Raw genomic sequence first — 12,774 nt, forward strand, 5'->3', positions numbered from 1 at the left:
TCAATTTACTGTAGATAATGAGCAGATAAAAGCTAAAAGCCACCAATTCTCTGAAGTGTAAACCTTTGTTATGCAGCTGAGGCCCCTTACTCGGGGGAGTTTGTACTTTTATGGTATATTAGCACATAAGTGGAATAGAAGAAAAATTGGAACGGTACAAGCACTACCGGTCATATAGTATTAAGACATAACTTTTATTTCATCTATTTAATGTGCTAAAAAAATATTAAAACCAACATGTTTCACACCCTATCACTTAATCATGATCATGAACATGAACCATGATTAAAGTGACTCTGTACCCACAATCTGCCTCCCCAAACCACTTGTACCTTTGGATAGCTGCTTTAATCCAAGATCTGTCCTGGGGTCCGTGCGGCAGGTGATGCAGTTATTGTCCCAAAGAACAACTTTTAAACTTGCAGCCCTGTGTCAAATTGACAAGGCTTGGGTGTCTATGCTCTAGGATTGCAACGCCCCTCCATCCTTCCGCATCACTAGGAACGCCCCCGAGCAGAATTTTTTCCTATTCATCAGCTGTCTACACACTGCACAGGTGCCTTAACGATCCAGCTCATGTGCAGTGTTCACACAGGTGATGAATAGGAGAAATTGTTCTAGGAGCATTCCTAATGATGCAGAGGGCGGGGAGGAGGGACGGAGGGGCGGTGCAATATTAGGGCATACACACTTTAGGCCACACCAATTTGACACAGGGCTGCAAGTTTAAAAGTTGTTTTTTAGGACAATACCTGCATCACCTGCTAAACGGACCCCAGGATAGATCTTAGATTAAAAGCAGCTATCCAACCTACAGTTCAATGTGCATTATATGGTTAATGATATGTCTACTGTGCAGTACTACTACTCCAATTATGTGCTAAGGGGTGAATATGGCTAGTAAGCTTACGGTGATTTCTTGGAATGTGCGGGGCCTGGGGGATGCAGACAAGCGGTATGCAATGTTTTATTCCCTCCGACAGCATCATCCTGTGGTGCTGTGTGTGCAGGAAACACATTTGACTGCTGACACTACACAACACCTGAAGCGGGCTTGGGTGGGATAGAGTTACCACTCCGTGCACACTCAGTACTCCAGAGGGGTGAGCATCCTGATACACAAAGATATTCCCTTCACATGTATGGACAGTAAAATTGATCAAGATGGTAGATATGTCTGCTTATATTGTGTTCTCTATGGAGTTCGATGCATTCTAAGTACGGTTTATGTACCGCCACCGTATAGTTGCACGGTGCTAAACAGAGTGATGGAATTTGGCGCTACTCACCCGGATGTTCCTATATTGATAGTAGGGGACTTCAATATGGTGATTGATCCCTCGATAGATAAACACAGTATGGGGCCTGCGAGCACAGCCACCTCTACCACCCCCTTGGGGAAAATGTTGGTGGAGCTGTCTCTCTCAGATATCTGGCGCCTCAAACATCCGGGGGAGCGTTGTTTCTCCTGTTACTCATCGACACATCATTCCCTATCCCGAATAGATTTAGCTGTATGTACTGCCCATATGTTAAATCTCATAACCTGTGTGGACTATCTCCCTAGAGCCCTCTCGGATCATTCGCCCTTGAAACTTCAACTGACGCATCCTGGCTCTGGAGTGGTGGGGGAGAGTCTGTGGAGATTGAATCCGCACTGGCTGGCAGTTTTAGATCCGGCTACAGTAATACCGGTGGTGGATGAGTATTTTGCTTTAAATGGGAGCTCTGTATCTCTCCAGGTGGAATGGGACGCCATGAAGGCATACCTTCGTGCCCACTTTATCCAGCGTATCATAGTTGTGAAGAGATGTAGGGGACAGTTGTGTCAGGACCTCCTGAAGGGTTTGAGAGAGCGGAAGGAGCAGCATATTTTACAACCAACCGAGGCTACTGCTCAGAGACTCCGAGCTGCACACACGGCACTTAACCTGTTTGATGTGGAGTCCGCAGCTCAGAAACGTACATTTGCTAAACATTCCTTTTTTGTGGAGGGGGAGAAGGTGGGCCACATTCTGGCAGTGGTAGCCAATGCCCAGAGGGACCCTACATACATCACTAGTATTCAAAATCAGGAGGGGGTGGCGGTGACGGCGCTAAATGACATACTAGAGGTGTTCCAACGCTATTATCTGACGCTTTACTCTTCTCACTTAGAGGTGACACCCGCCCAACTGACTCTATTTTTACATGATATACCCTTGCCGGCCCTTACACTAGAACAACAGGATTTCCTGGACGCCCCATTATCCTTAGAAGACTTGGAGGCTGCAGCAGCTTCCCTGCATAACTATAAGGCTCCTGGGTCTGATGGACTTCCAGCTGAATTTTATAAATCTGTGGGGAAACCCTTACTCCCTAAACTGCTGGAACTATGGAAAGCCGCACTGGAGTCTGGCACCCTGCCGGGGTCTATGCAGGAGGCAATCATAGTTGCCTTGCCGAAGCCTGGAAAGGATCCTTTGATTCCTGACTACTATAGGCCCATTTCCTTACTTCCAGTCGATATCAAAATCATAGCTAAGGTTCTGGCCACCCGATTCTCTGGGATCATATCGTCCTTAGTACATCCTGATCAAACGGGATTTATCCCTGCCAGATCTACAGCCTTGAATATCAGTAGATTACACCTTAACTTACAGATGCCAGTGGAGAATCCAGGGGCTAGAGTGATTTGTTCATTGGATGCTGTCAAAGCATTTGACAGTGTCGAATGGCCATATCTATGGGCAGTATTGCAGAGGATGGGATTTGGACCGGTATTTTTGTCATCTATACAATTACTATACTCGGCCCCAGTGGCGCGCTTGTGAATAAATGGAGGGCTGTCTCCTGCCTTTCCGCTTCACCGGGGACATGGCAGGGATGCCCAATCTCCCCGCTATTATTTGCGCTGGCCATTGAACCCTTAGCTTCCCTGTTGCGCTCGCATCCTGGAGTGGTTGGCTTTAGAAGGGGCTCGAGGGAGGACAAACTGGCGTTATACGCTGATGATTTATTACTCTACCTTAGTGACTCTTCCTCCTCCCTTTCTAACGCAATGTCCATTATAAATGAATTTGGGACTTACTCAGGCCTAACTGTCAATTGGGACAAATCAGTTATTATGCCCATAGACTCGGAAGATAATTTGCAGCTGGGCCCGGCTATTCCGTTGAGGAGTGTCAGTATCTTTAAGTACCTAGGAGTTTTTATTTCTAGGGATGTTAGAGCCGATGAAAAGCTGAATTTGACAGCCTTGATATGTAAATTTCAACAGAAATTAGCTATATGGCGCAAACTGCCCCTGTCGGTGGTGGGAAGGGCGAATCTGGTAAAGATTATTTGGATGCCGCAGTTATTATATATATTACATAACTCCCCAGTGTGGCTTCCATCCCGTCTTTTCCATAAAATCCATGCTCTCTTTCGCGCGTTGATATGGGGATCCCAACACCTGCGCATTAAATTAGAAACGTTGCAAAGGTCGAAGGATGATGGGGGTCTAGCAATCCCTAACGCGGCTATGTACTTCCTGGCGGCACAGCTACAACACCTGAAGGGCTGGGAAGTGGACGATGGGGGGGGGGGATCAAAATAAGATACTAATTAGTCACCATTTACAGTCTGACTACCTGTTTGAAACTCTGGAGGCCAAACGGATATTACTGCTGTCTCCACAATTACCGACACTACTGCTCATTCATAAGTTGTGGTGGAAACTTAGAGATTTATATGGTATCTCCGGGTATACACCATACACATCCATTTGGGACACACCGTGGTTGGGGGAGTTGCACTTCTTGGAGGGGTTTTGCACCTGGAGAGATGTGGGCATTAGGAAAGTAATGCAGTTATATGATGGAAGACAGATGAAGCGCTTCGACCAGTTACAAAGCCAGTTTGTTCTGCCCCACACTCAATTCTATAAATACCTACAACTGCGTCATGCATGTGAAGCGGAAGGGGAAGTGCTTGTGTCAGGTGTACAATATCTACCGCCTATGAATATTGTCGGAGAGTCAGACTCCACTAAGGGACTAATTTCTTGTTTGTACCGCCATATTATTTCCAAATACTTAGACAGGTTCCCACTTATGTTGAGGGAAAAATGGGAGGCGGATGTTGGCCCTATAGAAGAAGGTCAATGGAAAGAAATATTAGAAATGACGCCTAAGCTATCCCTGGGGGAACAACACCGTCTCTCACACCTATACCTGTTACACCGTGTGTATCGTACACCACAATTCCTCTACCGTATTAATGTCAGGGACACACCTATGTGTCCTAGGTGTCATGTCCATGAAGGGGGTCTTTTACACATGTTTTGGCGTTTTCCCAGGCTGTTCCGTTACTGGAGAGGGGTGGCGTCAGCCATATATAAGGCCTATTTGGTGGAATTGCAGCAATCCCCATTGGTTTATATACTGGGCTACGTGGATGACTTGGCATTGAATGTTGGGGAACAGACTGCAGTAGCTCGTATTCTGTTTATGGCACGAAAACTTATTGCCCAGCATTGGCTTGATGGGGCCCCTCCCTCAGTATCGGAATTTGTGGGAAAGGTTAATTGGTTAATTGGTATAGAGAGATACACATATGAAAAACGAAAAGCTAGTAAGAAGTTTGAAAAACTTTGGGGAAAGTGGATGGCTGTAACCGAGCTCGCTGCCCCGGGGCACCGCTCATAAGTTGAGTCAAACTGCACATAAGTAAGAAAAATGGTTAGTGTTATTACTCTGGGTCATGTTTACTGCCTGCCAGTAGACATTCTATCACTCTGAGTCTAGTTTGTCTTCTTATACTTTTTTCTCTATGGTTGTGGTTCGAGGACACATATGCTGCAAAAGTGATGTTACGGTTATCGGAATGTTGCACTTTATTTATGTTAATGTGGAATGTGGAGTTGAGAGGTTGGGGGGTGGGAGTTGGGGAGGGAACGGGCAGGAGGGTATGCCCTCCAAGGAGTTTGTGTTTGTATGGGGAGAAAACCTGTTTTGTAAAAAAGTTTTTTTTTTCTTCAATAAAAATTATTCTGAATAAAAAAAAAAAGCAGCTATCCGAAGGTACAAGTGGTTTGGGGTACAGAGTCACTTTAAGCGCTACGATGTAAAACGCGTTGGTTTTATTATTTTTTAGCACAGATTAAATAAAAGTTATGTCTTAATACTGTATGACCGGTGGTACTGGAACCATTCCACTTTTTCATCTATTCCACTTTTGTAAAGTCTTCTGACAGCTGACACCAGGATCTGTGCACCCCCCTCCCTCATATAGGCAAACAATACTTGAAGGGGAACTATGAGCAGGTTCATCTTCAGCCCACAGGGCACTGAAGATGAAGGTATGTCTCAAAGTATCCTCAGTGCCCCGTGCACAATAGGGGGCTATCAGCAGGTTAGATTTGTCTACATTTAATGATTTGTTTACATTTAATAACTAATTGAATCCTCCTCATTGGACACCATAAAAGTTCAGATATTCCTAAAGTGTAAGAAATTATAATATGTTTAAGCACAAAACAGAAAAAATAATGTGTCCACTGAATTAAAGGTATTCTGGTACTACAATTGCCTGGTACTACTAATTAATATTAGACTGATGAGGGCCAAACTCTGAGCTCTCCTGCTAATCCTCAGATTGGACTGCGAGACTCCAACCAGCCTGGTCCCTCCATTGATTGCCATAAACAGATCTGTATGTTTGCTAGTGGCTGAACCTGATATTACAGTCCAGACATCCAGTCCCATTAACTGGAGTGGGACTGAGCTGCTGTGAACTGTATTACCAAGCACAGCCAATCATCAACAGTGAAGTTGTGACTAAAAAGGTGACGACTGGAATGTACTGAAAAATAGGGGTGCTAAGAGTCAGATCCCCATTGATCTGAAAGGTATACATTTACAGTACAGTTCCTGTATGTAAATGCTTAGTCTAGCTTAAGATACTGAAACAAGCGCCCACTGTGCAACTTTTGGTGTTTCAAGGGCATGTCTGTATGAAACATCACAAAACATTGTGACATTGGCAATGAAAGTAAGAGATCTTAGCTGCCTTCTCAAAGGGAACATTCTCCATGGATACACTGTATGAGGAAGGTCTTAGACAATTGCTTCACTATTCACAGGATCGTTTGGGAAGTCTCACTGTGAACCTTCAGTTCTTCGCATTAACTCTCACTGTATATATTTATTTATTATAGTATAGTAGTAGTCTGGTATTTTTATGCTTCATTTATACTTATATTGTATTATTATATTATTTATACTTATATTATTTCATCATAATCACAGTGTAAGGGAATGGCAAATGCCAATGTAGGTGTTAGAGGTTCTCTTTATATTTTGTCCTATTTTTCCTCAATGGACATATTTGCTGGTTAAAATGGCTGTCAAGACTGGATACTAAACTAAATCCTTGCTATACTAAGTCCTTTACTTTAGCCCCCAGAATCCAGGAAGAGAACATTTATCTACTAAAATTCAAATCTAATTCTTAGACCTTGTAGACTTATGCGAGACAGTATAAGAATGAAAACAATTTATCATAGTGGGACAGGCTGTATGCATTCTTAGGGCCCGCAACTCGCCACAGACTCCGCTCGGAATCCCGCCTGTGATGTCTTGTATGCCTCCGCAGTCCTCCGCTCTCCACTCAATTGAATCTGCCTGTTTTGCTCAGTGTGAATGGGCCTTTAAGGTGCCTTTACACCTTATGGCTGGGTTCACACTACGTAAGTTTCCGGCCGTAGCGCGTTCCGTGAATAAGCGGCCGGAAACTTACGTAGTTTGCGTACTATGTAATGTATACGATCTACGGCCGCACAGTTCACACTACGTACGAACTTACGCCCGGATCGTATGCGGCGCCGTAAAAAATTAACCAGACCATTATTTCGGGACGGAAATGCCGTAACTTACGCCCGTAGCGTTACATGCGGTCCCGTACGTAGTGGTGATTTCTTCATTTTGAAAGCTTTTTGTGCCGATCCAAAAGGTTCTGTGGGGTGTCCGGGGCTAGGTGAAGATTTCCAAGTAAAAGATCGCTGTCAGATCGCTACAAAGAGCGCTCAGGAAGCGTAAGTACACTACGGGCGTAAGTTTGCGTTCCGTACGTATCCGGACGCAACTTGCTTAAAGTCCCGGCCGGAGTTTCATACGTATATGTCCGGCCGCGGAAAATATGCGGCCGGACATATACGTAGTGTGAACATAGCCAAGTTAGGCTGGGTTCACACTATGTATATTTCAGTCAGTATTGTGGTCCTCATATTGCAACCAAAACCAGGAGTGGATTAAAAACACAGAAAGGATCTGTTTACACAATATTGAAATTGAGTGGATGGCCGCCATATAACAGTAAATAACTGCCATTATTTCAATAAAACAGCCGTTGTTTTAAAATAACAGCACATATTTGCCATTATATGGCGGCCATCCACTCAATTTCAACATTGTGTGAACAGATCCTTTCTGTGTTTTTAATCCACTCCTGGTTTTGGTTACAATATGAGGACCACAATACTGACTGAAATATACGTAGTGTCTAAAAGTTGATTCTCCCAGCCACCTCATTCACATGAACATTCAATATTCAGGCAGGTCTGGTTGTGGCTTATTGCTCCCAGAACAAAAGGGCCAGGCAGTGAAAATCTATTACATTATCGGTGGAGAGTCGAGTGGCCCCCATACACTGTATACTGTAGGCCAATAGCGGGTTCGGACAACTTTAGTATAAAGTGTATGGGGACCTTTAGAGTGGCTAACCTAAGCTTAGATTTTTGACTTAAACTGTGCCAGGCTTTTGCAGCAAAATTTTGGTTGCATCTTAAGCCACGCCACCATTTACTAATTTCATAACCCTATTCAGACACAATGGAAAATTTTTAAATGTGGCACAGGTCATGTAAGACAGCCAAGGCTTTAGCTGTCCAGGCATGATGGTAATTGTAGTTTTGCAACAGATGGAGGGGTGCAGTTTGACACCTCTAATCTATATGATATAAACTCTTGTCCAAATTCACCCCTTCCCAGATGTTGCCCATAAAAATGACTGGTTCATATGGCTCCTGAAGGGCAACCACCTAAAAAGGAGGGTCCTCTTGTTCGCAGGCTCCCCAGTGGGTGGCACACTAAGGATCCTATTAGACAAAGCCATTTTTAGCAATAAAAGATTGCAAACAAGATTGTGTATCGTTGACCTGAAATCAGTCACAATATTACACAGAACGATAGTGATTAGTTACGATTAGAGATGAGCGAACCTCGAGCATGCTCGAGTCTATCCGAACCCGAACTTTCGGCATTTGATTAGCGGTGGCTGCTGAAGTTGGATAAAGCCCTAAGGCTGTTTGGAAATCATGGATATAGTCAATGGCTGTATCCATGTTTTCCAGACAACATTAGAGCTTTATCCAAGTTCAGCAGCCACCGCTAATCAAATGCCGAACGTTCGGGTTCGGATCGACTCGAACTCGAACCCGGTTCGCTCATCTCTAGTTACGATCGTTACAACAATCTTTGCTATGATGGTTTACTCCATATGATCCCAGCAAAAGAGGGAACGTTTTGGAATTACACTGAACAATTAGTGAACAAATGCAGAACTACAGCGAATGAATGTGGAATTACAGCGAATGATAAGCGAACAATTAACAATGATTTTAGGGTCAGATCTAAATGAACGACCAACGACACACAAACGATTTTTCCATCGCCTGCAATTACACGGAACAATTATTGTTTAAATTTGAATGATTTTCCGCACAATAATTGACCCGTGTAATAGGGCCCTAAGTTGTGACAGAAGAAGTTGTAGAGTTTCCGTCACTATTGTACCAAGTGCAGCATAGCAGGAAGCACCGGAAAGCTGAGAGCAAAAGGCACTGTAGCATCGCAGATACCATTTAAATTAAATGATAAATCCCAGGAGGGACACAGCCAGTATGGCCCACAGCTAACATGTTATCAGGTTAGAATGAAACTACAAGCTCCAGCAGATCCAGTTTTATATCTGGGTGAGCCCTAAGTGGCAGATAACATTAACCAGTCAAAGATTGTACTTTCCACTTACGAGCTGTGCCTGCCACAATAGTAATGGTACATTCGCTTTAACATGACCCACGGATAGATCGTCGCCGGTGGCGCCGACCATTTTATGAACCGCGGCCTGGTTCTCCTGTACGGCGTCATTCTATCCACAGGTACCGGGCCGAGACTGAAGCACAGTAGGCAGTCTGCCCCCCCCCAGTGGGAGGAATCACCTCGCGGCTCTGTTAGAATCAATGAGGCCGCGTCATAGAGGGGTGGGGGATTTCTCCTACTGGGGGCAGGCCTGCCCGCCCCCTGTGCTTCAGCCCCGGCACGGTACCCGTGGATAGAATGGCGCCGTACATGGGAACCAGGCCGCGGTTCAAAAAATGGACCGCAGTGCCGGCGCCGATCTATCTATCCGTGGGTCATGTTAAAGCGAATGTACCTGATGGTACATTTGCTTTAAGATATCATTCATATATAGTGCAACAAAGAAGCAGAGTGTTTCCCTTATATACGGCTGGTAAATAAAATCTCCATGGGTAACTTGGCTGATTGTTCTTAGACTTATTTTGCATTCAACTTTAATATAAAACCCAAGGGGAGCTAAACCTGACAATGATACATGTATAAACCCCCTTTTAATTATAGGCAGGTAATAAAAAAAAGACAGGGCAGGCAAATGGGTGACAGAAGTTCTTGTAAACCAACTCTTTATTGAACAAAGACGCCTGCAAGACATTAACCATCATTTTGCAGTTGCACAGTGTTTCAATGTGGCTATTGCTCCATGTGGAGCTCTCCCCTTTCACCCCGCTCTCATGGTGAGCTAGTATTAATAAATCTCCCTCATCTGCTAGATATGTGTACATGTCCCAGTTTATAAAAGCTGTTTCCCCTTTATATTACTGGTGTGGTATCAAGTCTCTTGTGAATTTACTAGCAAGAGCAGTGAATGTTTATGAATTATTTTTTTTCCAAGGCTTCTAATAGGCTTAATGGTCTTAATCATCAGTGTATCCTTTAGTTAATCTCCAGTTCTTTTAAGCACAGGGATCTAAATATAGTTTTGGTTTTGTCCTGGAATTTATTACTTTCTGTCTCTTGTTCTATAAATAACACGCACTTTTACTTCGTATTTTTTTTGCAGTCTGTTTCCAAAATCCATGACAGTCACACAGTGCCCCTATTACAACCAAAATGGGACTTTTACTACCCTATGACTCAATTACATCTAGTGTCCCCTCATAGCTAATTATATATATATATATATATATATATATATATATATATATATACAGTATATATAAACACACAAGTATTCAGCTAGTAGTTTAGTTATCTACATAGTTCTCTCCTGATGCTGATTCGAGATCACTACTGAAATAGAAGTCTTTCAGGAGCGATCAGTGATCCTCCATTCCTTCTGGGTTGTGCAATGGACTATCTATTCCTATGTGAGTCTGCTCATTCTGTCTCCTGAGCAGGCAGGTATACAGCATGTCTACTGCTGGGTAGGCCTATAGAATGTAGTCAATGCTAACCGCTGCTGCTTTCACAGTAAATAATACAGTACAAGCATACAATGTACTGGTGAACCAGTCATCTTTTGATACTGAGCAATAGATATAGATGTGTAAGGACATGTGTTAGTTAGATGCAAGTAGTTTTCTATATTGTCAGTAACATATAGCATACAAGTAACTGGAATAGGGACTCAAAGCAGTGTACACAAGATTGGTCTCAATATAACAGGTTCCAGAATAATTTATTCACTTTATTCATAGTAGTTGCCCCTGTATATATGAGACCCTGCATTATCAGGATGTTCTCACCACATTGACCTCACACACAGAGTACTCTCTGTTTTCACCCTGCAAGATGTTGATGACCATTATGGCCTATCACTGTTCCAATATGTCAGCTTTTATGTCCCCCATCTACAGTAACATCAGTGCATCAGAACGAGATGCTAAGAAGATTGCAGTAATAATCACCATCCATTTCTGTTTCTTCCACACCAGTAGATATGGATTGAAAGGAGGAGGTCAGCAACAAACCCATGAAAGAATATAAAGCTACATTCAGCGCACTGGACACTCATTCATTGTCACTGATACATTGTGAATAATCACCAGGGCTAAAATCTCTTGTTATTCTTGTTATAGGAGAACTATTGGGATCCAGTCATGTCTCTGCCCTTCAGGAAAGACTTTGACAAGTATAAGAATATAAATGAGGATGAAATTCTAAACAAATTATCTGAGGATGAATTGAAGCAGCTGGAGAATGTCCTGGAAGAACTGGATCCAGAGGTACAGTATGTATTATGTGGGTAGATACAGCCGTCTCCACAGCACAGCTTGTTTCTGCAGCAGAGGTGTGCATTGTTCTTCCCATCCCTTGGGTATATGTGCTAGCCCTACACTTAACAACGCATTTGCATCATTGTTGTTTGCTAACACTCATAGCTATAGAGGTTTAAAGTGGTCTCTTAAAATTTTTATGGGAAGATTGTACGTAGATACTTTCTTATTGGGAAGGTGTAAAAGACATATATTATACAATAACCCTGAGGAAGCTGCAGCAGGTGGTGAAACATGCAAACAGCAGAGATCTGCCTTCTATCACTTGGAAAATCCACATTTTGGTGATATCACTTATTGCATGAAAACAACAAGTGTGCAGCGCAACACAGGGATATGTCATGAAAGGAAATGTAGATTTTTTTTTTACCATATTATGCTAGGTTCATGCTTCATTTTTGCCCTCCATTTAATGTATATGTAAAAAGAAAAAATGGATGGTAAAAACAGAAGCTGCTGTGTGCCTTACTGCAGAATCTATTTCCCATTGATTTACATTATGTACACAAAAGTGGCATTGACCTTTTTTTTCTGTACGTTAAAATTAAATATACGGAAACTGAAAAAAACTGCCTTAGGGCCCTATTCCACCGGCCGATTATCATTTGCATAATCGTTAACAATTAACAATCTCAAACGACCGCTATTGCGAAAAAGACCTGAAAACGTTCACTCATTTTCATGGAACGATAATCGTTACTTATGATCGTATTTGCGATATTTTTTTCTTTGCTATTGCGTTTGTACCGGAGCGCCGCGATGAGTGACCCGCCACTGGAACCGGGGAGGTGAGTGGACGTCTTTTATTTCAGCCACCTCCTCCCCGGTCCCCCCCCCCAAAAAGGGCCCCCACACTGGATAACCCCTTTAACTATATAGTAAATTTACTAATGTGCTGCTTTGCAGTATTGTGTGTTAGTATGTGATATTAAATGGGCACTGTCATTTGAACAAACCTTTCACATGTCCTAGCAAATGTGAAAAGTTATGAACAGTCAGGGTATGGGTGTTCAGTCCCCTACGGATCCCCAGAACCAACTAAGCATGTTCTTCTCCCCACTTTTAGCAATTGGTCGGTGTCTGAGCACCAAGAGCCTTTGACACGTGATCTTTAGCGCTACAGAGAGCCGGAGCCGCATTGTGTAAACTGACAGGGTTTTCTGCGGCCACTATTCAATGACATGTCAGTTTTCTACGGCGCCACTAGGGATCTCGTCCGGAGTGTATACCATGTGTATACACTACGGCCGGGATTCCCTCGGCCTGCAGCACAACGTAAGTTATGTACCAATCACGGCCGTTGTTGCAACGGAACTTACTTTGTGTGAACATGGCCATAGGCTGTATCCCTGTTTTCCAGGACTCCCTAGGGCTGCATAAAACTTCTTCAGCCAGCC

At 43.4% G+C, this 12,774-nt stretch overlaps 1 protein-coding gene across 2 annotated transcripts in view; it reads left to right on the forward strand.

Moving 5' to 3' along the window:
- Nucleotides 1-12,774, forward strand: part of TMOD2 (tropomodulin 2) — an 87,855-nt gene that overhangs the window by 24,061 nt on the left and 51,020 nt on the right. For both annotated transcript variants that reach the window (XM_069982909.1, XM_069982898.1), the window contains exon 2: nt 11,180-11,326. In XM_069982909.1, the coding sequence (XP_069839010.1) occupies nt 11,201-11,326 (126 nt within the window). In that variant the 5' untranslated portion in view covers nt 11,180-11,200. The remainder of the gene's footprint in view (nt 1-11,179; nt 11,327-12,774) is intronic.

Source organism: Dendropsophus ebraccatus, chromosome 1 (genome assembly GCF_027789765.1).
Source record: "Dendropsophus ebraccatus isolate aDenEbr1 chromosome 1, aDenEbr1.pat, whole genome shotgun sequence".
In the NCBI taxonomy this organism is placed as follows: Eukaryota; Metazoa; Chordata; class Amphibia; order Anura; family Hylidae; genus Dendropsophus; species Dendropsophus ebraccatus.